At 43.9% G+C, this 26,012-nt stretch overlaps 1 protein-coding gene across 10 annotated transcripts in view; it reads right to left on the reverse strand.

Annotated features, from left to right (window-relative positions):
• DMD (dystrophin) overlaps nt 1–26,012 on the reverse strand; it is a 4,177,531-nt gene that overhangs the window by 462,715 nt on the left and 3,688,804 nt on the right. For all 10 annotated transcript variants that reach the window (XM_075336500.1, XM_075336497.1, XM_075336505.1 and 7 more), the window contains one exon: nt 6,391–6,451. In XM_075336500.1, the coding sequence (XP_075192615.1) occupies nt 6,391–6,451 (61 nt within the window). The remainder of the gene's footprint in view (nt 1–6,390; nt 6,452–26,012) is intronic.

A 26,012-nucleotide genomic window follows, 5' to 3' on the forward strand; every position in this document is an offset into this window, starting at 1 on the left:
CTGTGATTTCTCAATGGGTAGTAGAGTTTGAAGCAATTCTAGAAAACACTTGATAGACTGTAGTCCAGTGACAAATGTAATAACTCTGATTTGTATCCGTATTGCAGAAGCAGATGATACCAGTAGGGTTTCCACATGCAGAATTCATTAGGCACAGTTACTGAATCCTTAATTAATTGACTTTCTTTTTAGTATACGGGTATAATTCATCTTACTTGTAAATCCTCCATAAATGTCCAAAACAGTAACTATGCACTTTACTTGACTGCAAAAAGATATAAGGAGTACTATGAATAAAAACAGACTGTATTTTACCGTGGAGAGGCTTGGCTCATGTGCACAGGAGTACTATTAGCACAGTTCAATATGTCCCTGTGTTCAACAGGTCATTACTAATATATAAAATCAGATACTCCTTCCTTGAGGCATAGACTACTCATTGTAATAATTATATAACCATTACAAACAACCCAGATTTATTATCATAGCAAAGCTGGAACACACTATCTGCAGGTGTCTTGCTTAATGTATTTCTGTGTCTGCATTTTACATTTACTTGGTAACTAATGTAAGGCGTAGAAAGTGAGTTTAATAGCTTCTACTGGCAATTCCTGGGCGAAGCAGCAAAGTAAAGCACTCCATTTAATAGGGATGAAATGGAAGTAAATTAGTTTAATATTTACTCCATGTAGAAAGAATTTATACGTAAGTTTTTGCTCTACTTTTTAATTAATGTTATCTTTGAAGTCAGTGGATGGACTGTCTCTCAGGATGGACTGCCTAAAAGGATGGACTTATCTATAGAGGTTAAAAGGAAACTGTTGTAAAGACACAAGGGTCAGGGGTGCTCTCATCCACTGGCCTGACTGTCTTTAGAAAGACCACACAGGCCAGGGCTTATCCCTGTAAATTACCGTACTGCTTCCCTGTAGGCAGAACACTACTCATACAACATAGGGTGAGGATACCACACTCCAGTAAGACTTTATTGGGTCACCAACAGCATACACAACATTCCCAGCAAGTACACAAGATGGTGCATGTGACAGAATTTCAGCCTTCCTGGCTCGCCAGAGACTAGAACCTCCGCAACCTCAGTTCATTCAGGTCCAACTGGCTCAGCCAGCAGCACCCTGTTTTTGGCGGGAACCAACTGAGAGGAGATAGTGGCAAGCTTAAAAAGCTGATCGACCACGACGAGATATTTGGCTAGATGACTGGATTGTTCCAACCTGGGTCCTTCACACAATTTTTTGGGCTCAGTGTTAGGCCTGAAACACACATCCGTGAAACACGTGCGTGTTTGGTCCGTTTCCATGTATACTGGAGACACGGCCAAACGTGCACCAATGTTACTATATCTCAGCAGTTACAATTGCGTTTTTGGTTATGTCCGTGAGTCCGTCTCCGTGATGCGTTTTTTGGTCCATGTCTCACGCCAGCATGTCCGTTTTCTGCACGCAACACGGACCCAATGAAAGTTAATGGGTCTGTGCTCACGTCCGAGTGACACGGACGCATCTCTGTTTGCTCCCTGTACGTTTTGTGCTTTTTTCATGTGATGTCGGTCTTTTTTCTTTTTCTGTTTCGTTCTCTCCCTCAGCCCGTCGGTCGGTCTCTATGTCTGTCGGTCGGTCTCTCTGTCTTATCTGTCCCTCTAGCTGTCTGTCGGTCAGTTCCCCCCCTCTCTCATACTTACCGTTCCCCGATCTCCGGAGCGGCGCTGCACGGCTGTTATAATAACTCCGGCGGCTTTTACTATTTTGAAAAAGCCGGCTGCCCATTAATCAATCTCGTATTCCCTGCTTTCCCCGCCCACCGGCGCCTGTGATTGGTTGCAGTCACACACGCCCACCACGCTGAGTGACAGCTGTCTCACTGCACCCAATCACAGCAGCCGGTGTGCGTGTCTATACTGTGCAGTGAAATAAATAAATAAATAATTTAAAAAAACGGCGTGCGGTCCCCCCCCCATTTTAATACCAGCCAGATAAAGCCATACGGCTGAAGGCTGGTATTCTCAGGATGGGGAGCTCCACGTTATGGGGAGCCCCCCACCCTAACAATATCAGTCAGCAGCCGCCCAGAATTGCCGCATACATTATATGCGACAGTTCTGGGACTGTACCCGGCTCTTCCCGATTTACCCTGGTGCGTTGGCAAATCGGGGTAATAAGGAGTTATTGGCAGCCCATAGCTGCCAATAAGTCCTAGATTAATCATGTCAGGCGTCTATGAGACATGAGACACCCTCCATGATTAATCTGTAAATTACAGTAAATAAACACACACACCCGAAAAATCCTTTATTAGAAATAAAAAACACAAACAAATTCCCTCATTACCAATTTATTAACCCCGACAAACCCTCCATGTCCGGCGTAATCCACGGACCTCCAGCGTCGCTTCCAGCTCTACTGCATGGAGGTGACAGGAGCAGCAGAATACACCGCCGCTCCGGTCACCTCCACGCAGCTAATGAGATGAGTAGCGCGATCAGCTGCTGTTACTGAGGTTACCCGCGGCCATCGCTGGATCCAGCGGTGGCCGCGAGTTACCTGACTGACAGCAGCTGATCGCGCTACTCATCTCATTAGCTGCGTGGAGGTGACCGGAGCTGCGGTGTATTCTGCTGCTCCTGTCACCTCCATGCAGCAGAGCTGGAAGCGACGCTGGAGGTCCGTGGATTACGCCGGACATGGAGGGTTTGTCGGGGTTAATAAATTGGTAATGAGGGAATTTGTTTGTGTTTTTTATTTCTAATAAAGGATTTTTCGTGTGTGTGTGTTTTTTTACTGTCACTTACAGATTAATCATGGAAGGAATCTCGGGGAGACGCCTGACATGATTAATCTAGGACTTATTGGCAGCTATGGGCTGCCATTAACTCCTTATTACCCCGATTTGCCAACGCACCAGGGTAAATCGGGAAGAGCCGGGTACAGCCCCAGAACTGTCGCATATAATGTATGCGGCAATTCTGGGCGGCTGCTGACTGATATTGTTAGGGTGGGGGGCTCCCCATAACGTGGAGCTCCCCATCCTGAGAATACCAGCCTTCAGCCGTATGGCTTTATCTGGCTGGTATTAAAATGGGGGGGGACCGCACGCCGGTTTTTTTAATTATTTATTTATTTATTTCACTGCACAGTATAGACACGCCCACCGGCTGCTGTGATTGGGTGCAGTGAGACAGCTGTCACTCAGCGTGGTGGGCGTGTGTGACTGCAACCAATCACAGGCGCCGGTGGGCGGGGAAAGCAGGGAATACGAGATTGTTTAATGAGCGGCCGGCTTTTTCAAATTAGCAAAAGCCGCCGGAACAGTGTGAACGCCGTGCAGCGCCGGTGATCGGGGAACGGTGAGTATGAGAGAGGGGGGGACACTTCAGTCACTCGGGGGATTAGCGGTCACCGCTAATCAGTACACGGCACAAAGACAGAGCCGCGGCATGAGAATGAAGTCGGGTGAAGTTCACCCGAGTTCATTCTCATCCCGCTACTCTGTCTTCCGACATGTAGTAACGACATTTTGCATCACACACGTACATTTCACATGGACAACACACACACATGTCAGTTATTTCACTCACGCACACACGGACATTCCACACGCACATACGGCTAGCATACGGGATACACACGCAGGCCACACATACCATAAAAACGGACCTAAAAAACGGAAAACGGACCCGAAAAACGGCCCGTTTTACACGGACGTGGTTTTCACGGATGTGTGGCGGAGGCCTTAGGCAGTGGAGCAGTTCCATAATCCACCAGCCGAAACCGAAGTTCTGTAGAATCACACAGGTGACAGGAGCAGGCCCCCTTTTTACATCACTCATATCCCATTTCAGGGCATTGTGTCCCACAGGATTTGGAGAATATAATCCTTATTCCCTTATTTTTTTCTAGTTCAATTGTCCTGATGATGAAGACTAGTTCACTACAGGTGGCTGATACAATCCCTAATCAGCAGGCATTCTACAAATTAGCATACAAAAGGGGGGACACTTGGCCATTTCACATAAAACAATGGCTCATGACCCTTTACATAATAATAATAATGGAATAGTTCAATCTATATTCTGATATAATTAAGAATAGCTCACATCCAAACACATGTGGCCAGATTGATGCTGAGTCATGTGAAAAAATGCTACTAATTTGCATATGTGGGGTAAATCTGCCGGTTAATAGTATTTTGAACCTACCTGCCTGGGGCCCGCAATTAAAGCCTCTCTGCCAGAAGAAAATTAACTTTTTTCTTTCTGACAGCGTTCGGGTTCCAGTCATTGGTAGGGTGCCAATGCAGTTCAGTCACCGCTCTGTGCATAATGAGTTGCAACTGTTACTGCAACACTGGCACTGACTGACAGCCGACTCTGCATTAGTGTCAGCTGTTAGTCAGTGCGGCGGCATGCTTACAGTTGCCGCTCACTATACATTAAGTGGGGACTGAACCTGCGCTGTCTTCACCCCTATAACAGGAAGCCTGAATGCTGCCAGGGGAATAAAGTTCATTTTTTAGTGGCAGTGGGGCTCTAAATGTAGGCACTGGGCAGTTTCAGAATGCTATTAACCTGTACTGGTTCATAATGTTTTTTTTCATGACAGGTTCCCTTTCAGCTATAAAGAAGAGGTGTGAGCTACTGACTGCATTCAAAACTTTCATATAGTAAAAATTCAGATTATTGCAGTAGAGTACAGTAATACTGTACCCAACAATAGTATTAGTAACATTTTTATGCAGTAGTCATAGTACTATTACTGCCCTTTGTGTCATCTTCTGAAGCTGCACTGCTTACATGGCACCTGAAGTGAGCATAGTGTGTTTTTATTTGATAAGGGGGACTATAATGTTTTGCTATAATAAGGGTTAAATACACTTCAGGGGCTGACATTCCATTAGTGCAACCTGAGCAGCTGAACGGGAGCACAGGAGGTAAAGGGGGCCACTTCTACCTCCAAAGTACCTAGTTGGATTTGTGCATTATGATGTCATGGCAGGGGAGAGAGGCTACACCTTCCGTATAGGACAAGACAAAGGAAGGGGAGAGGAATGCCTTATTGCTAGGGAAAATGGGGAAATAGTGACCCCTGACACAATAACCTGCAACTTACCCTCAGGCTCTACATCTGTCACCGAGCTGGATATCTGGGGCCCTGTCTTCCCCTGGAAAAAGGGCCCTAAATAAGGATGGCAGATATGATCACTAGTCAACACCACTAGCACTAAAGGAAGAAACAAGGAAACAATACAGAGGATACATGATTGCTATCACCTGAGCCAAGGTAGATAGCAAAAGTCAATACTTATCTGAGTAGCCCCAACCACAGAAGTCTGTGGAGCAACAGGAGATGACCATTGCAGACAACAACATGGAGCAAACTATAAACCACACCCAAACCTCCCCAGAGTGTGGTTAGTAAAGGAAGTCAGAGGATACCAACTGCTAGGAAGAACTGACAGTTCCAAGGGTTCTAGAGTCCACTGGCTGCAGAAACAGAGAACTGTCAGATGACAACATATGCTGCCAATCTCTGTGATCATCTAGCAATGGTTACCACTGGATTGTTAGCCGGCTGTGACACCTCTGTGACAGGCCGTGACACATCCATGATATATGATGAGGTATTGGACTGCAAAGGGTCGATATACTGTTCTTTAAAAAGGGGCTCTATGTGTCTACCCCTTCTACAGTACAATCATGGTTACCTAGTAGAATTTATGTTAGGCTGATAATCTAGCATACGGGAATATAATACCTTGTATTTTTATTGTGCTGCTATGAAAGAATAAGAATTCTGTCAGATTTCTGTCAGATAGTGGTTTACTTACACATGCGTGATCTGGAAAGGTAACTGACATTTTATAGTGCCGACTAAGGAGTCATTGTGGCTCAGTTCTAATCAGTTTTGGTGCTTGAAACATGAAGGCCAGTGCCAGCTAGAGTTGTTTTATCATCGAGTTTTAAATAACATGACCTCTAGAGAACGGCAATAGCAATTAGGTTGCATCATTTTGTACAAGGAAAAGAAAATCTTTAGACCAGCAATCTAAGACCACGGCTGCGTTAACTGTGATGACCGCACTTAATGAAGACATCTGCCCAAGGGAGAACAAGGTTACTAACTCATTTTATATAGGTCACCAAGCAAATATCACATGATTTAGAGCCTTGTAAGGAACGCGACACTAATGCAGTATACTCTCAGACTCCAGCATCTTTTTAGGTCATTGCATAGCATTACAAAAAGTGATAGCTACAGTTTAGTCTGAGTCACAAGAAACAACGTTCCAAAGATAAACGTGAAAAAACAGTCTCGAAAACTCCAACATTACACATTAGAATACTTCCGATATTTGCATAGGGAATATGGCACTTACTTTATGTAGTATGGCACTTTATTTGGTGAAATAGCCCTCTCCCAGGGACCCTGGACAGAAGCTGAAAAAGAAAGTTAAAGACTTGAGATCAGGATGAAAGCAGAATATGAAGGCAATAATTCACATTCACAGCTAGACATTTGGTCAGGCTTACATGGGTCTGTTTGCCCGATAGTCCTTGAGGACAGCAAGAATTAACCTACAGAACACTGGTGAAATATCCACGCTAGTCTGGGGGAAGATAAATTTAGTCAAGTCCAGTGATTAAACACATGCTTTCTGCACAAGAAAACTTAACTGAGAGATGAAAGTCTGCACAGGAGCTATATCTCTCGCCGCTGCTCTACCTTGTCTTTTCTGCTGTTTTTGTTTCATGATTTATTTTTCCAATTTCCTAACATAACAGGGCCTGCTTTGTAGGCATTGAGTGGCTGCGAAAATTCACCTGGATTCGATTCCCCACAGAGAGTGGTTATATAGAACAACACAGCAGTTCATGCATATGTATAATATATACTGTATATATATATTACGTGGGATTCTGAATATTCCAACCTGTTTTGTATACAGTAAATGCTTTGAATATTTTTTTTTGCATATAGAAATGCTATTTATCTCAAGTAATTTATCATGTGGGTCCAAATTCTTCTTTCTGCTCAGACAAATTACAATTAAGTTACATTCTAGCTGTATTCTGTATATTGTACTAAATAGAACAGATATTTTACTCACTAAATGGAATTCCTATAAAGTGTTCAGCATATCTATATTTTATAATAATATTTTATTTATTGATGACGAGTCTTTCCAATGCTTACTAGGACATCACTGCTAAGTTCAGTAATTATTCTGAGGGGTTACAGTACATCCATATCTATAACAATAGCTCGGTTTTCATCTGTTCCATATTCAGAGGAACATCCTGGAAAAAAATATATATTTTTTTCTAGTGCAGGGCCTGAGGTGCAGGGCAGTGGCATATTCAGTAGAGGCGAGTGAATAAATTTGAGTGGAACTGAATGATACTAAAAGTTTACAAAAATCCACATTTGCAGAAATGCAAACTTTTTTGTAATTGTTTTCACACCTTCTCTGGCTGCAAATTTTTGAGCAGTAAAGAGTGAGCAAAAAAAAAAAAAAGAAAAAATCAAAAACACTCATACTCACCTTACCGCTCCCTCTCCGATTCCTCTTCTCCACCACCATCCCTCGTTTGGTTCTTGTTGAATCCTAAGATCCCCTCTTACACCTTGGCTTCCCTTGCAGTTTACACGGAGGGGTGCAATCTGACAAAACATCGGATTGCACTCACACCAGTGTTAAACTATGAGGTAGTGTCTATCTGTGATACTTTTGTCATGCCATATGGGAAAGTACTCTCTCCCTCTTCTCGCACCGGTGATCTGATCTGTCAGGGTCTGACACTCTGCTCATGCTCGCAGCAGACCCTGAACCAAGGGTCATTATTAGATAGCATCCATTGGTCTCGCCTTGGTAGCTATACGCTAGTGGAGCCTGTACATTGACTCACAAGGTCATGACACAGGTTGTGATATCATGACCTTTCTCACGCATGTGCAGAAACCTCCTGCGCCTTATCAAATCCTGAAGTTCCAGCTCAGAGTGAGAGGCTCAGGAATTTCAGAGTGACTAATGGGGGTGAGAAGATGTTATGGGGATCGGATGCGTAACAATGAGGAGCAGCAGCTGGAGGGGTTTGAGAGGTCAGCATTGAGGGGAGTATAAGTAGTTTTTTTTTTTTTACATATTATGATTAATATACTCTGGGGTCTCAGTTTCCTGCCCTAGTCATGTATCTAAATACCCTCAGGGGCCAGGCAGAATGTCTTGTGTTGGCCTCTCAGCATTCAAGACACAATACACAGAGTAAAGGCAGCCAAACCCACAAATATCAGCCTGATTTGTCAGAAGTCTGATCTGTATGGGGGCCTTCTGACTCTTCCCTGACATCATCTGAACACTTTGGCCTAATCCTTTGTTCATTGGGAGATGTTTTTTATTCTTGTAGAGATCACAGGAGTGCTTGACCAAGCTGTGTACCCCTGTGAATGGAGGAGTTAAGGGTGCTTTACACGCTGCGACATCGCTAATGATATATCGTCGGGGTCACATCGTTAGTGACGCACATCCGGCGCCGTTAGTGACATTGCAGCGTGTGACACCAAGGAGTGACGATCAACGATCGCAAAAGCATCAAAAATCGTTCATCGTTGACACGTCGCTTCTTTTCATAATATAGTTGCTGCTGCAGGTACGATGTTGTTCGTCATTCCGGCGGCATCACAAATCGCTATGTGTGACACCGCAGGATCGACGAACATATCCTTACCTGCGTGCACCGGCAATGAGGAAGGAAGGAGGTGGGCGGCATGTTCCGGCCGCTCATCTCTGCCCCTCCTCTGCTATTAGGCGGCCGCTCAGTGACGCCGCAGTGACGTTGATATGACGCCGAACGCACCTCTCTCTTGAAGGAGGGATTGTTCAGCGGTCACAGCGACGTCGCTGAAAAAATATGTGCGTGTGATGCTGCTGTAGTGATAATGTTTGCTACGGCAGCGATCACCAAATGTCGCACGAATGACGGGGGCGGGTGCTATCATGCACGACATTGCTAGCTATCGCTAGTGATGTCACAGCGTGTAAAGCACCCTTTAGGCTATGTGATCACGCTGCGTTTTTTTGAAAAACGCATACAAACGCACCCGTGGCAAAAATGCGCAAAAAAAATGCACCGGTAAAAACGCGTGCGTTGGTGCGTTTTTGGCTGCGTTTTGCTGCCTTTTTTATGTCTGCATTTTTCCAATGCATTGCATGGGGGGAAAACGCAGAAAAACGCAGGAAAGAATTGACATGTCCATTTTTTTTTAAGCTCAAAAACGCAGATTAAAAAAAAAGTTGTGTGTGAACAGCAAAAATGAAAACTCATAGGGGTACTTTGCACACTGCGATATCGCTAGCATTGGCTAGCGATACTGAGCGCGATAGTACCCGCCCCCGTCACACATGCGATATTTTGTGATAGCTGCCGTAGTGAACATTATCGCTACGGCAGCTTCACGCACACTTACCTGCCCTGCGACATCGCTCTGGCCGGCGACGCGCTTCCTTCCTAAACGGGCGGGTCATGCGGCGTCACAGCGACGTCACACGGCAGGCAGCCAATAGAAGCAGAGGGGAAGAGATGAGTGGGGCGTAAACATCCCGCCCACCTCCTTCCTTCCGCATAGCTGGTGGAGGTAGGTAAGGAGATGTTCCTCGCTCCTGCGGCTTCACACACAGCGATGTGTGCTGCCGCAGGAACGAGGACCAACATCGTATCTCGTATTGGTGTGACATTATGGAAATGACTGACACTACACAGATCACCGATTTTCGACGCTTTTGCGATCGTTTATTGTCGCATGTAGGCTTTACACGTTGCAACGTCGTTACCGGCGCCGGATGTACATCACTTTCGATTTGACACCGGCGATATCGCAGTAGCGATGTCGCAGCGTGCAAAGTACCCCATAGACTTTTCTGGGGAAGCAAAGTCATGCAGTTTTGAGCCCAAAAATTCACCCGAAAATCGTGCAAAAACGCTGCTAAAAACGCACTGTGCGCACATAGCCTTAGGAGAGATAGCTGTTGGCTGAGGGGGAATGTAGTATATGAGACAATTTCCTGAGTTGCTCCACCTGCGCCCTGTCCTCCGCTCAAACTGTATTACTGCGCTAAGACAGTGGCTAAAAATTTTCTTTATGTTTCCATGCACCAATCCTCCATTGAAGAGCAGTTAAGGTAAGTTGCCCAAGGTGCTGGGAATGGAGATGGAGAGGTGTCTGATACACAATAGGTAAGAATTAATAATGACACTTTACAGGAATACAAACAGCAGCAAACTCACTATATAGTGGAAAAAATTAGGGATATCATTTTACAGCTATTATTCAACTCAAGGCAGGCTGATATCATCAAACTGATTTGTCACCCACAAATTCAATCTAATATTACTGTTTCTCTTTTTTATGTAATTAAATGTAGAAAAAGTAGTAACAATGAAAACTGTGATACAAAGGTAGAACAAAATGATAAAATCACTCAAGTGGTTTGAAGCAAAAACTGCACTAAGCAATGTGCTTGGTAGAAGAATTTAGAAATCTGTTTAATTTGCAGCTTGCATTGTATCTTAACACGTAATCCATATCACATTGTTGTTTGCGCTATTGGCAGCTCAAGTGTGTGCAACCAAAGCAAAACTTTTATTTTACCTGGCAGAAATTGGGTAAATGTTTTAAATACACCATAGATGGGCAATTCATTTTCCCGATGGCCACGAGCAACCATGCCTGGTGTGGAGGGCCGAAGCAATAGGCTGAAATTAATTCAGCTCAATATTAATATTAACATATTCATTATTTTATATTAATATTAATTTTATCACTTAATATTGAGCAGAATTAAGTATGCTAATATCACCCTTATACACTATGAGCCCACACACAGCTTCACCTATACACAGGATGAGTCCTCACACAGCCCCCTATATACCATATTAGCCAGCATACAGCCCCCCAAAATACAGTATGAGCCCCCACACAGACTACTACATACAGAATGAGCTCCTACTTAGACCTTCTACATACAGTGTGAGCCCCCACATAGCCCCCTATATATAATGTGAGCCCCTAAATAAATTAGCTTTTATATACGTTAGGAGCCCCCACAAATCCCTCCACATACTGCATGAGCCCTCATATAGCACCTTATATACAGTATGAACCCACACAGCCCTTCTATGTACATTGTGAGTGTGCACAGTGTAAGCCCCCACATAGCCCCTCAGAATATAGTATGAGTTCCCACATAGCACCTTATATACAGTATGAGCCTCCACAGTCTACTATGTACAGTATGAGTCTGCATTTAGCCTCTTAAATACAGAATGAACCACACATAGCCTCCTAAATACAGTATAGCTTCCTATATACAGTATGATCTCACAAATAGCCTCCCTATATACACAGGATGAGCCCTCACATAGCTCCATACATACCGGAAGAGCCCTCACATAGCCCCCCTATATACTGTATGACCCCAAACACAGCTCCCTATATACAGTATGAGCCTACACAGCCCCCTACATACAGCATGAGCCTGCACACAATCCCAGACATACAGTATGATACATACAGTGCCTACAAGCAGTATTCAACCCCCTGCAGATTTAGCAGGTTTGATAAGATGCAAATAAGTTAGAGCCTGCAAACTTCAAACAAGAGCAGGATTTATTAACAGATGCATAAATCTTACAAACCAACAAGTTATGTTGCTCAGTTAAATTTTAATAAATTTTCAACATAAAAGTGTGGGTCAATTATTATTCAACCCCTAGGTTTAATATTTTGTGGAATAACCCTTGTTTGCAAATACAGCTAATAATCGTCTTTTATAAGACCTGATCAGGCCGGCACAGGTCTCTGGAGTTATCTTGGCCCACTCCTCCATGCAGATCTTCTCCAAGTTATCTAGGTTCTTTGGGTGTCTCATGTGGACTTTAATCTTGAGCTCCTTCCACAAGTTTTCAATTGGGTTAAGGTCAGGAGACTGACTAGGCCACTGCAACACCTTGATTTTTTCCCTCTTGAACCAGGCCTTGGTTTTCTTGGCTGTGTGCTTTGGGTCGTTGTCTTGTTGGAAGATGAAATGACGACCCATCTTAAGATCCTTGATGGAGGAGCGGAGGTTCTTGGCCAAAATCTCCAGGTAGGCCGTGCTATCCATCTTCCCATGGATGCGGACCAGATGGCCAGGCCCCTTGGCTGAGAAACAGCCCCACAGCATGATGCTGCCACCACCATGCTTGACTGTAGGGATGGTATTCTTGGGGTCGTATGCAGTGCCATCCAGTCTCCAAACGTCACGTGTGTGGTTGGCACCAAAGATCTCGATCTTGGTCTCATCAGACCAGAGAACCTTGAACCAGTCTGTCTCAGAGTCCTCCAAGTGATCATGAGCAAACTGTAGACGAGCCTTCACATGACGCTTTGAAAGTAAAGGTACCTTACGGGCTCGTCTGGAACGGAGACCATTGCGGTGGAGTACGTTACTTATGGTATTGACTGAAACCAATGTCCCCACTGCCATGAGATCTTCCCGGAGCTCCTTCCTTGTTGTCCTTGGGTTAGCCTTGACTCTTCGGACAAGCCTGGCCTCGGCACGGGTGGAAACTTTCAAAGGCTGTTCAGGCCGTGGAAGGCTAACAGTAGTTCCATAAGCCTTCCACTTCCGGATGATGCTCCCAACAGTGGAGACAGGTAGGCCCAACTCCTTGGAAAGGGTTTTGTACCCCTTGCCAGCCTTGTGACCCTCCACGATCTTGTCTCTGATGGCCTTGAAATGCTCTTTTGTCTTTCCCATGTTGACCAAGTATGAGTGCTGTTCACAAGTTTGGGGAGGGTTTTAATTAGTCAGAAAAGGCAGGAAAAAGAGATAATTAATCCAATCATGTGAAGCTCATTGTTCTTTGTGCCTGAAATACTTCTTAATACTTTAGGGGAACCAAACAGAATTCTTGTGGTTTGAGGGGTTGAATAATAAATGACCCTCTGAATAAACTTTTCACAATTTAAAAAAAAAAATAAAAAAAGAAATAACATTCTTTTTTGCTGCAGTGCATTTCACACTTCCAGGCTGATCTACAGTCCAAATGTCACAATGCCAAGTTAATTCCGAATGTGTAAACCTGCTAAATCTGCAGGGAGTTGAATACTACTTGTAGGCACTGTATAGCCTCCTAAATACAGGCTGAGCCCCACATAGCCTCCTAACTACAGCATGAGCAATCATGTAGCTTTCTATATACAGTATGAGCCAACACAGCCCCCTATATATATCATGAGACTTCACATAGCTCCATACATACTGGAAGAGCCCTCACATATCCCCCTATATACATTATGAGCCCACACACAGCCTCCTACATGCATTCGTTTCCTCGGCGCACTGCTCCAGCTTCCGGTGCACTGATACTCCACATAACACACATGATGATGTGAAATCATCATATCTGCTGTGCTTCTTGTTGATTGGTGGAAGACGAAGCCAGTGCAACCATCCTCCAACAATGTGTTCACTGCTGTCTGCATCCTCAAGCTGTAAATAGTGGTGACATCGGGAGGTGGACAGCAGTTCTGGCGAACAGGCGGCGGGGGAGGGTATGGTGCGGCCCTTGATCCACTGTTTTCACTGCTATGGCCGTCTTGGTCCGCAGGCTGAACTGGAACAGCCAGCGTGCCAGATGTGGTCTGCGGGTAACACTGCCCAGCCATGATATACACCTAAATCAGGAAAATCCATCATAAACATAATAAAAACTGATGTGTCCTACATAAAGTTTTTAGCTTAGAAACAAAGGAGCGAAGAGAATTGGAAGTCACTAAATATTATTTATTTAAGTTATTTATTTACAATGAGGAAAACAGCCATAAAGTAATACTACACATATTATTTATACATCATTATTATACATAAAATTAAGATAGTTTAATAATAAAGACATTTCTGACTATTGAGCGAAAGAATGTATTTAATTAACACTACATCCAATGGAGAAACTGGACATTTTGGTTCCATTTTGACATTTTGTAATTATAACTTTTCCATTGTCTACAATCTTTATACTGTGCAAAAACTGCACTTAGAAGTTTAGGAAAACATTGCAAGATGTAGAAAAGTACAATCACAATAAACCAAATAATTACGCCTACACAGCATTTCTATGTTGTTGCCAAGTATGTTTTATGGAGTCCATTGTATTATTATTTTTGCCTTCTTTAATCCATTCTGTGCCCAATAATTTTTCTAATTTGGTACTGTACCAACTCTATTAATCTTACAAATGGAAACTTATTATGTTCCACAGAATCCAAAGTTGCGGTCCCTAACAAATGTGGCAGATTGACTACTGGGCTACAAAATACACACTTTCTGATGTTATATAGCTCACACAATAATGAGACTCTTCAGACATCATGATGATAAGTTGTTTTTACGGCAGACTGACTTGAATTGAAGTCTTCTTGCAGATTTATATGAAGAACTTGATATTTTTCTAAGACATAAATATTATCATATTAAATGAGCCTCTCCGGGTGCTTACTGAACATCTCATTGAGAAAACTATAATATTAATATAGATTTACCCACTCCCATGGGAACGTTTTTCTACTGCTCTTAAGTGTTCAGTTCCTAACAGAATGAGTATTCGGATGTCTGGTCATGCAATGTATTTGCTGTTAAATAATTATGGGTTAAGACACCTTTCTGAACCAGCACTACTAATTACTGTTACTTAAAGAAGAAATATTTTTCCATATTTTCTCAGCAAGACTTATCAAATAGCATTTCGATGACATCTACAAGATAATCAAGCTTTAAACAGGGAAAAAAAAGTTAGAAAAAAGGAAGAAGTTGGGAAAGTAAATGATAATCGTCATATGATTGTTGTAACCAATAGAGCACCTTGTGCTGTATATGAAGGGAAGTAACAAACCCTTCATCAGATAGGTGGGTGAAGGTGGAATAAACGGTATGAATTATATAAAGTTAGGGGGTTGCGATGTTTTCTACCTCAATGATCCTGTAGATGAGATATGGTGCCTGCAAAATGTGTTCCAAAATTCAAATAATGCTCCTTCCATTCCGAGTCCTACCATTTCTCTAGGCTCATTTGACATTCACCAGTTACCATATGGATGATCTAGAGAAGTCATGAGAGAAGGTCATGTGGTCAGATGAGACAAAAATAGAACGTTTTGGTATCAACTCCACTCGCCATGTTAGGAGAAAGAAGGAGGATGTGTATAATACCAAGAACACCGTCACAACCATGAAGCATGGGGGTGAAAACCTCATACTTTGAGGATGCCTTTCTATAAAGGGGACAGGTCGACTGCACAGTATTAAAGGGAGGATCGATGGGGTCATGTATCATGAGATTTTCGCCAACAACAATCACCTGAGGGAATTGACATTTGATCGTGCGTCTCATTAATTCTCATAGCGGGCATTGTTCTATGGCAACTCACTGTGATGTTCAGATGTAGCAAAGCTGAATCGCCTTGGGATTTTGTGTGGATTACGTCGGACCTGCAGTGGTGTGATTATGGGGTTAATAAAGTGGTGAAAAGAAGGGGGATTTTTGTATTTTATTTCAAATAAAGGATTTTTTCAGTGTTTGTGTTTATTTCTTTTCACTTATTACAAATTGGTGATGGGGGGGTGTCTCATAGATGCCGCAATTACCAATCTAGCGCTTAGTCACAGCTATGAGCTGCGATTAACCCCTGATATTACCCCGATTGCCACCGCACAAGGGCAATTTAGGAAGAGCTGGGTAAAGTGCTGGGATTGTCACATTTAATGGATGCAACAATCCTGGGCGGCTGTAGACTGATATTTTTAGGCTGGGTCTCTCCAGCCTGAGAATACCAGCTCCCAGCTGTGGGCTTTATCTTGGCTGGGTATCAATACTGGAGGGGGACCGCACACTGGTTTTTTTTTTAAATGATTTATTTAAATAATTAAAAAAACAGCTTGGGGTCCCTCTTATTTTGATACCCAGCCAAGATAAAGCCCACAGCTGAGGGCTGCAGCTTGTAGCTGTAGGCTTTATCTGTGCTGGGTATCAAAATATGGGGGGACTTCATTATTTGTTTATTTATTTATTTATTACTGTACGATAGACCCACAGAATACAGGGGGGGCAGTGAATATGCATGAGGTTAATGAGCAGCACCGGAAGTAGGAGGGGCCGCGGGAGCAGGTACGGATGAGCCTAGAATATATGGGCTCCTTCCAGGTTAGTGGGCATTACCAGCTGGGTTAGTGGGCATGAACGACTTGGTTAGTTTAGTTAGTGAAACATCCTGCCACAAGGGGCATACACTGCAAGTGGAAGAAAAGCGATTCCGGCAGCTAAATAGGAAAAGGTTCTTTACAGTTAGAGCAGTCAGACTGTGGAATGCCCCACCACAAGAGGTAGTAATCTCAGATACTATAACAGCTTTTAAAAAAGGGCTGCATGATTTCCTCAGTACACACAACATTGTTGGTTATATATGACAATGACAAAATGTATAATTGGTGGAGGAAGGTTGAACTAGATGGACCTAGGTCTTTTTTCAACCTAAGTAACTATGTAACTATGTAAGGTCAGGTTTTGGTTAGGAAAATAACGCTTAAAAAATGTCCTGTGTGAGTGTGGCGCCCCTGACCTTGTCAGGCACCACTGAGTACTGCACCCATGCTGGGTCAGTACAAACAGGTAATCCCAAATGCTGAGTAGGGTGTGTACGCACATACACGAACTACCCAGGACACACACACAGCTTAGAGGGGACCCCTGGGCAGACCCAGGAAGGGGGCGTAGCCCTCGCATCCCAGCTAGTGGTGGGTAGTGGGATTTGAGACTAGAGAGTGTGCAGTGGCAGTGAGAGGAGAAGGAGTGGAGAAGCCGAGTCTGAAGTGTAGAGCTGAAGAGCAGGACACTAGTCAGACCCTGCACCTGTAGTGGCTGCTGGCGGGGGAGTTCAGCCACCAGAAGCTGGAAGGAAAGACGCTGGGGAAATGAGCTAGGTCTAGAGGACACTGAGGGAACCAGCTGGTCGTGTACGGAGACTTCTGGAGGGCTAGGCACGCTGGGGAAACAGGTTCCCGAAGTAGGCTCAAATTTAACTACCTACTAAACCTGCCGGTGGGGTGGACAACAAGTCCCACACCAACCATCACAGAGCCCACAGCATCAACAGCAACGAGGGGGCCCATAAGGAGGATCGAGCCTGGAGCCATCTTACCCTTGGTCCACGCTGTCAGCAAACGGGTCAGAAAGGCAGTCGCGACTTCCCTGGGTGAATCCCGCAATACTTCAAGTTAGGGGTTATCTGAAACAAGAAGTGCTAGGAAGGCGAGTCAGCAGTCACCCCTATATCAGCCTGAGGGATACTCGGTTCCACCTGGTTTATCATAGCATCGCCCGGGTTGTCTCACTCTACCAGCAAAAAGTGAGTAAAAACCCTGAAAGACATTTCTGGACTGTGTGTGAGTTCTTCTGCGACCTGTGGTTCTACACGCACCTACACACGAGCCCCTGGGGCCAGCCTCACTCTGGGGCCAGCCTCGCTAAATTGCAGTGGCTGTCACCCCCTGACCACAATTACCGAGAGTGGTGTCACGATTCCTATTGAAGTTAACCTGACATACCTGTTGCCGGAAGATTCCCAGCACGTGAAGACCCTGAGGCGACCTGAAGGTGAGCGGGGGCTTCACATGAACATAGCCTAAAGCTCAGCACAAATTCTGCTGTAACAGCTACCAATATCTTAGGGGTACATCTCACATAGCGAGATCGCTAGCGAGATCGCTGCTGAGTCACGGTTTTTGTGATGCAGCAGTGACGTCATTAGCGATCTCGCTGTGTGTGACACTGAGCAGCGATCTGGCCCCTGCTGTGAAATCGCTGCTCGTTAAACACTGCTCTGGTTCATTTTTTGGACGTTGCACTCCCGCTGTGAAGCACACATCGCTGTGTTTGACAGTGAGAGAGCAACGATCTGAATGTGCAGGGAGTAAGGAGCCGGCTTCTGGCAGCCTGCGGTAAGCTGTAACCAAGGTAAATATTGGGTAACCAAGCAAAGCGATTTGCTTGGTTACCCGATATATACCTTGGTTATTAGCGTCCTCCGCTCTCAGGCTGCCAGTGCTGGCTCCCTGCTCCCTTCACACGTAGCCGGAGTACATATCAGGTAAATAAGCAAAGTGGTTTGCTTATTAACCCGATGTGTACTCTGGCTAGGAGTGCAGGGAGCCAGCGCTAAGTAGTGTGCGCTAGTAACCAAGGTAAATATCGGGTAACCAAGCGCTTGGTTACCCGATATTTACCTTACTTAGCAAGCGCAGCATCGCTTCCACGCGTAGCTGGGGGCTGGTCACTGGTCGCTGGTGAGATCTGCCTGATTGACAGCTCACCAGCGACCATGTAGCGACGCACCAGCAATCCTGACCAGGTCAGATCGCCGGGGGGATCGCTGGAGCGTCGCTAAAGTGTGATGGTACCCTTACCAATGCTATAAGTTTACACTTCTATCTCTCAGATTACAGTTTAGAAAAACAAAGAATTTATACAAACACACAGCTCCACAGAGATAATAGAAGGCCTTGCTCTGAAAGATGATGTTGTAAGAGAGGGAGGGAAACTGGGATGAGCAGGTAACCGCTATATAGACATCAGTGGGCTGGAGCTAGGTCATTGGTATGTTAGGAGTTAACCTCTTTCCTGGAATGTAGCTACTCAGCCTCCATGGAAGTGAGCAGTACAATATAAGACCTCTTTCACACGTCCATTTTGCATAATCCATGGTGTAAGTGCATATTTGTGTGCATATGTCCCTGTGTGTGTTCAGTGTGTGCTGTCAGTGTGTGCTATTAGTGTGACTTTGGCATACCACATGGACAGCATGACTTTCTATTCTCACCTGTCTTCGCCGCTGCTGTTTTCGGAGCTGCTGCTGCTTCCGGGTATGCGGTGCAGTGAATATTCAGGAGCATAATGAGTGGGCTTTGAAGCAAGTGACAGCAGCTCCAAAGACAGCAACGCTAGAAACAGGTGAGTATAATGATTATTTTATTTCAAAGCCACGTGTTTTCTCCAGTACATGTCACACGGATCACATCAGTGCTAGAGAAAAACGGACATGTCGCCATGAGGAGCCCACGAACATGCGTGTGCTCCACACAAACACTCATCCTGTGCGAAAACACAGAGGTGTGCACAGACCCATAGATTTTAATGGGTCTACATGTGTCGGTGTCTTCAGTACGTGTGAAAATGGACCTTACATGTATCGAAAACACGAACGTGTGAAAGAGGACTAAAAGATAAAATCTCTCATTGCAGGAGAACAACAGCAGGTAGAAAAAACAAGTCAATTATAAACTTGCATATTTACATGCTAAATATTAAAGCCATTTAACACTAGAACTACTGGACTCGTGACACCTATATAGAAATACATGGTGCAAAGTAGTCAAAATGACTATCTCAGTAGTTCTAGTGTTAAGATCTTGAGAAGAAGACCCCTTTAATTGAATCTTATTTGCAAGGTAATGTAAAGCAGTAAGTGTCAACATTATTGTTATGATTAAGAAAGGTTATATGGTCACCCTGTGACAAATTTTAAGCTATTTAGATAAACTGCAAACCCTTTTTTGTTGCATACTATTTAGCAATATTTATTAGGCTAATACAAATCTTTAGTATTTGGCTTTTTTTCTTATGAGTTAAAAATATTACAAAATGTAAACAAACATACAATAATTAAAGAGGTCAGCATGGTGGCACTTAATAGGGCTTTACACGCAACGACATCGCTAACAAGATGTCGTTGGGGTCACGGAATTCGTGACATACATCCGGCCTCGTCAGCGACGTCGCTGCATGTGAAATGCACAAACGACTGTTAACGATCAAAATTACTCACCTAATCGTTGATCGTTGACATGTCGTTCTAATCCCAATTATGGTTGCTGTTGCAGGACGCAGGTTGTTCGTCGTTCCTGCGGCAGCACACATCGCTACGTGTGACACCGGAGGAACGAGGAACAACATCGTACCTGCGGCCGCCGGCAATGAGGAAGGAAGGAGGTGGGCGGGATCTAACGGCCGCTCATCTTCGCCCCTCCGCTTCTATTGGGTGGCCGCTTAGTGACGCTGCTGTGACACCGCACGAACCTCCCCCTTAGAAAGGAGGCCACAGCGACATCGCTAGGAAGGTAAGTATGTGTGACGGGTGTTAGCGATGTTGTGCGCCACGGGCTCCAATTCGCCCGTGACGCACAACCGACGGGTGCAGGTGCTTTCACCAGTGACATCACTAGCAATGTTGCTGTATGTAAAATGGCCTTTAAGCTTAAATCTGGCTTTGGGTCACATCTTGTCAGTTCTCCTTGCATTTGTGTAATTTTTTTCCTCTATATATTCTACTTTTCAACTTTTCTTATATATCTTATAACTGTAGAAATCATTATAAAGAAATAAATCGGCTTCTTTGTGTCAATGTGTCACATAGGGAAAATAGAATTTTAGCCACTTTAAAAAAAATAAACTTATACAAATAATGATAATTGCTGTAAAAGATTTTGGTTCTATTTAATCAACATGAAATCAAACTGCTGTATTAATGGTTTCTCTAACCATATATTGTGATGCACAGAATGTCCTGAGCTGAGCAGTTAACACTTCATACATTATGTGTCCAATTATTGAAAAAGTTCCCATTGTTCAATAGTAATTAGCAAAACCCTGTATGCTCCTGCTCACATTCTCCGCATTATAGTTTGGTTCAGTTGCAGAAAAGTTACTCTATTGTCCTTTATGGTTTCAATTTCTCTAAATTTCTAGGTTTTCAAAGTTTGATGATAGCTAGAACACCGAGAGAATCCACAGGGACTGTACAAGGGTGAAATCAGGTATGCCAACAATGTCGTACGGATTTAATGGAGACATTGATTTATTGCTTCCACCTCAGAGATGGCCTATATTATGGATGAAAGAGAAATTTGTCATCTGTTGGACTGTCACTGTCCTGAAGATGTGATAATAAACTTCACTTGTTTCTAGCCAAAGAAGTTGATTGACTGTTTGTCTGGGATCTGAATAAACAGAGTGGACAGTCAATGTAAAGAGCAAACTTGTGATTTATCAAGAGCTTTATTAAACCAGACAAAAAAACCATAGAGGCTATATCTTAGCTTTTCAGGTAAGACCTATATCGATATTTTACCCAGAAATCGCAACTATGTTTCTTCTCAAATTCTAATCTCACTGTTCTGTATATATTTTATGTATTATTAACTTTGTTATATGTATCACAGTCATCAGTAAAGAAAAATATTCTGTGACAAAAATTAAGTGTTTTTATCATAAAAGCTCCAATTTCAAAGCTGGTATCATATACAAGTAGTTTTCCGTAAATATATATTTCTCAATTAAAAAAAATAAAAATAACCCATACCACAAATATACATTAAGTTTTAGACGCATTCTATTGATATATTTTTTTTTGTTAAAGGGAATCTGCCATCAGGTTTTTGCTATGTAATCTCACAGCAGCATGATGTAGGGGCTGAGTCTCTGATTCCAGTGATTTATCACTTAGTTTACTGGGTGCAGCAGTTTTGATAGAATCCCATTATTCTCTGCTGAAGATCTAGCCGAGCTCTGGATGGTGAGCCCTGTATACCGTCTCCACAACACTGACTAGCATCTTTCTGTGTACATTGTATAGTGACAGTAAGGGGTACTTTGCACGCTGCGACACCGCAGGCCGATGCTGCGATGCCGAGTGCGATAGTACCCGACCCCGTCGCAGCAGCGATTTCCTTGTGATAGCTGCCGTAGCGAACATTATCGCTACGGCAGCTTCACATGGACTCACCTGTCCTGCGACCGTCGCTCTGGCCGGCGACCCGCCTCCTTGTTAAGGGGGCGGGTCGTGCGGCGTCATAGCGACGTCACGCGCCAGGCGGCCAATCGGAGCGGAGGGGCGGAGATGAGTGGGGTGTAAACATCCCGCCCACCCCCTTCCTTCCGCATATCCTACGAAAGCCGCAGTGACGCCGGTAGGAGATGTTCCTCGCTCCTGCGGCTTCACACACAGCGATGTATGCTGCCGCAGGAGCGAGGAACAACATTGGACTGTCGCGTCAGCGTAATCATGGATTACGCCGACGCTGCACCGATGATACGATTACGACGCTTTTGCGCTCGTTAATCGTATCATCTAGGCTTTACACACTACGATGTCGCATGCGATGCCGGAAGTGCGTCATTTTCAATTTGACCCCACCGACATCGCACCTGCGATGTCGTAGTGTGCAAAGCCCGCCTAAGGCCGGTGTCACACTTGTGATTGCCTCGTGTGTATCTCGCGCAAGTTTCGCTGTGCATCACCCGGCATGGACTCACACTCTCCCCATAGGAGCGTCTCAGCTGCATAGAGATGCATGCAAGCAACCTGCTCATGTGAGGAGAGTGTTTGTCCGTGCCTGGTGATGCACACCGAAACTCGCACGAGATACGCACGAGATACACACGAGGCAACCGCAAGTGTGACACCGGCCTAAGTTGGTAATCAGTGCTGGGGGTGTGGTTGCACTAATAGGCACGAGGCAGGTTGTCCCAGTGTGATAATCTCCCGCAGATTGTTTTGAAAAAGCAAAAAAAAACAGCCTTGTAAGTGAGAAATCACTATAATCATGTTCTCTTCCTCTACAGTATGGTGCTCTCAGTTTACATAGCAAAAACCTGCTGACAAATTCCCTTAATTTTTCTTGTTTCTGCTGCTTTCCATCCCATGCATTTAGGCCTTTTATTGCATGCATCTAAAACGAATCCTTTTTATCCAAATGGATGAGGTTATCAACAATAGGTCAAGAGGAAAAGTTTAAGGCCTCACTAAAGCGGGCTTTACACACTGCGACATCGCTAGCCGATGCTAGCGATGCTGAGCGCGATAGCACCCGCCCCCATCGTGTGGCCGATATGTGGTCACTGCCATAGCAAACATTATGACTACGGCAGCGTCACACGCACATACCTGTACAGCGACGTCGCTGTGACCGGCGAACCGCCTCCTTTCTGAGGGGGTGGTTCGTTCAGCGTCACAGCAGCGTCACTGAACTGCCGCCCAATAGAAAAGGAGGGGAGGAGATGAGCGGCCGGAACATGCCGCCCACCTCCTTCCTTCCTCCTTTTCTGGTGGACGGAGGTAAGGTGATGTTTGTCGTTCCAGCGGCATCACATATAGCGATGTGTGCTGCCGCAGGAACGACAAACAACATTGTTACTGCAACAGCAACGATAATTGGGAAGAGGGGGGCATGTCACCGATGAGCGATTTTGAACGTGTTTGCGATCATTCAAAATCGCTCATAGGACGAGTCACACACAATAAGATCGCTAAAGTGGCCGGATGTGCGTCACAAATTCCGTGACCCCAACGAGATCGCTTTAGCGATGTCGTAGCGTATAAAGCCACCTTAAGGCTATGTTCGTACGCTGAGTATTTGGTGCAGAAATTTTCCACATCAAGTTTGCATCTTTTGGCAGAAAAACATGGTGTGTTTTTGCTACATTTTGGCATGCATTTTCCATAAAAAAAGTCAATGGTTGGAAGGGCTGAAAATCATGCTGCAGATTATTTTCTGCACCAAATCTACAAGGAAATAATAATCAACATGCACACAGCACTTCAGAATTCTCCTTGACTTTGCTGGCATAAGGATAGACATACAGAGATGTAACAAACCTACACCCGAAAATGCATAAAAAAAAATGCACTAAAAACTGGGCCTAAATTGGCTAAAATAGCTGGTACAAGAATGGGCCATATCTCAAGAAAGGAGAGACGCTGGAACAATAGGAGAACAGCTAGATTCAGGAGAACAATGGCATTTACACCAAGTTCTAATAATACTACACATTTATGGTAAGTGACAGGTTCTCTTTATAAAATTGTAGCAATCATAGAATTCTGTAATCTGGAACCAAACAAAGGTAATTTAGTATCTGATGGACACGTTCATCACAATGGCCCCTGTGGTTCAATTCTCTGGGTGCTGTCAGCATTACCTTGTATAAGAGTATATGTTGTTAAAAGCAGCAATTACATTTATTGATCATTTTACAGACTGCAATGATTATACAGGTGGTGTGATTGATAAAAATGATAAGTGGTTTTACCATTGATATTTATTTCAGTTTATATAGTGTTGGCCAGAATATGGGTAATCATGAAATTCTGCGCTGCATTAGCTGAGATACTGTATAGAATAAACCTGTCGTATCCACAACACAAGGTTAGAGTAAAATTACCCAGTAGCTAACACCATTATAACATATTTCACCACTAAATTATCAATTATGAGTAAGCCTGTTTTTACGTTATTGCAGATTTTTTTCCCCGTTTTTTTTTTTGCATGCCTCATTTAGAAAATACTCTTTTTTTATTGCTTTAGCTGTATAAGCATCTCCTATTAACACAATTTTAATGTCTCCAAATTTAAGCTTTTACATTTTATTTTTGTAGGTGGAAAGGTGTGAAAAAAATCCCAATCCATCATTGTTTTCTATGTTATAAATTAATGTCATTCACCACGTGGCATAAATACCGTTACCTTATTTTCTATTGCTCGGTAAAGTTACGGCTATACCAAATATGTATCTTTTTAAGTTTTCCTATTTTTTGGCATAACAACAGTACATTTCATGTGGATAAAAATAGTTTTAATGCTTCCCTGTTTCAAGAGCTATAAATTATTTTGCTTTTTTTATTTGAGGGGGAAGGTAAACTATGGGGATAAATTATAAGGTTTTATCCTTTTTTGGGGGGGGGATAAATTAGAAGCAAACTATTCTGTGTTTTTTTAAGCAGTTTAATTAAGAGTTAATTTTATTATATGGATTGCTGTGATTGGGTCAATATGTCCCATTTCTTACTAATTTTGAAAAATGAGTTTTTATAAACAAAACTTTGTTTTTATTACTGTGAGTATTTTTTTAGAGACTTTATTAAACTTAGGGCTCTTTTCCATCTGCGATTAAATAATCACTGCGATACTCGCCCAGTAAAGTGGGGTGAGTGTTATGCGTATGGTGTGCATTTTTTTTCTCCCCTAGCATCCGAATGACATGTAAGTGTCATGCGAGTGCCATGTGAATGCTATGCAAGTCTGTAGATTTTCAACACCAAGGATCCGTGTGACATGCATATGCCTTCTGTATGACATGCGTATGCCATCTGTATGACATGCGTATGCCATATGTATGACATGCGTATGCCATCCGTAGTGCGATTTTTTTTCTTGCTCCCATAGGCTTGCATGGGGGTGCGAGAGCCTCGGTGCAAAACGCAGCATGCCGCGATTGCACCGAGATCCCGATTCGTGTAGAGAAAAAAACGGGACAGAGGAAACTGTCTCATTGATTAACACTGGTGCGAGTGCAATCTGTTTTTTATCGGATTGCACTCGCACCAGGAAATCGCGAGTGAAAAAGAGCCCTTAATCCCACCAAGGACAGCATCTGGAAAGAGTTTGTATGTTCTTCCTGTGTTCGCCTAGGTTGCCTGGTTTCCACCCACACTCCAAAGATATACTTATAGGGAATATAGATTGTGAGCCCCAATGGGGAAATAATGATCATGTATGTAAAGCGCTATAGAATTATTAGCGCTATATAAGGCCTGCAACACACATCCGTGCCGCCGGCACGTGTTTGTCATTTTTTACACGTACCGGCGGCACGGAGACACGTACAGCAATGCTACCCTATGGTAGCAGGCACACACACGTAAAACCACACGGAACGTGTGTCCGTGTGCGTTTGTACGTGTGTGCATTTTTCAAAGCGCTGACATGTCCGTTTTTTCTCCGGCAGCACGGGTGTCACACGGCCCGCACTCGTACTACACGGGTGTAGTGTGGATGCGGTCCTGTGTGACACGTGCCGGAGAAAACACACGTGTCAGTGAAAAAAAAAAAAAAACATTAACTCACCTTCTCCT

The sequence above is a fragment of the Anomaloglossus baeobatrachus genome, chromosome 2 (assembly GCF_048569485.1).
Source record: "Anomaloglossus baeobatrachus isolate aAnoBae1 chromosome 2, aAnoBae1.hap1, whole genome shotgun sequence".
NCBI classification, from domain to species: Eukaryota; Metazoa; Chordata; class Amphibia; order Anura; family Aromobatidae; genus Anomaloglossus; species Anomaloglossus baeobatrachus.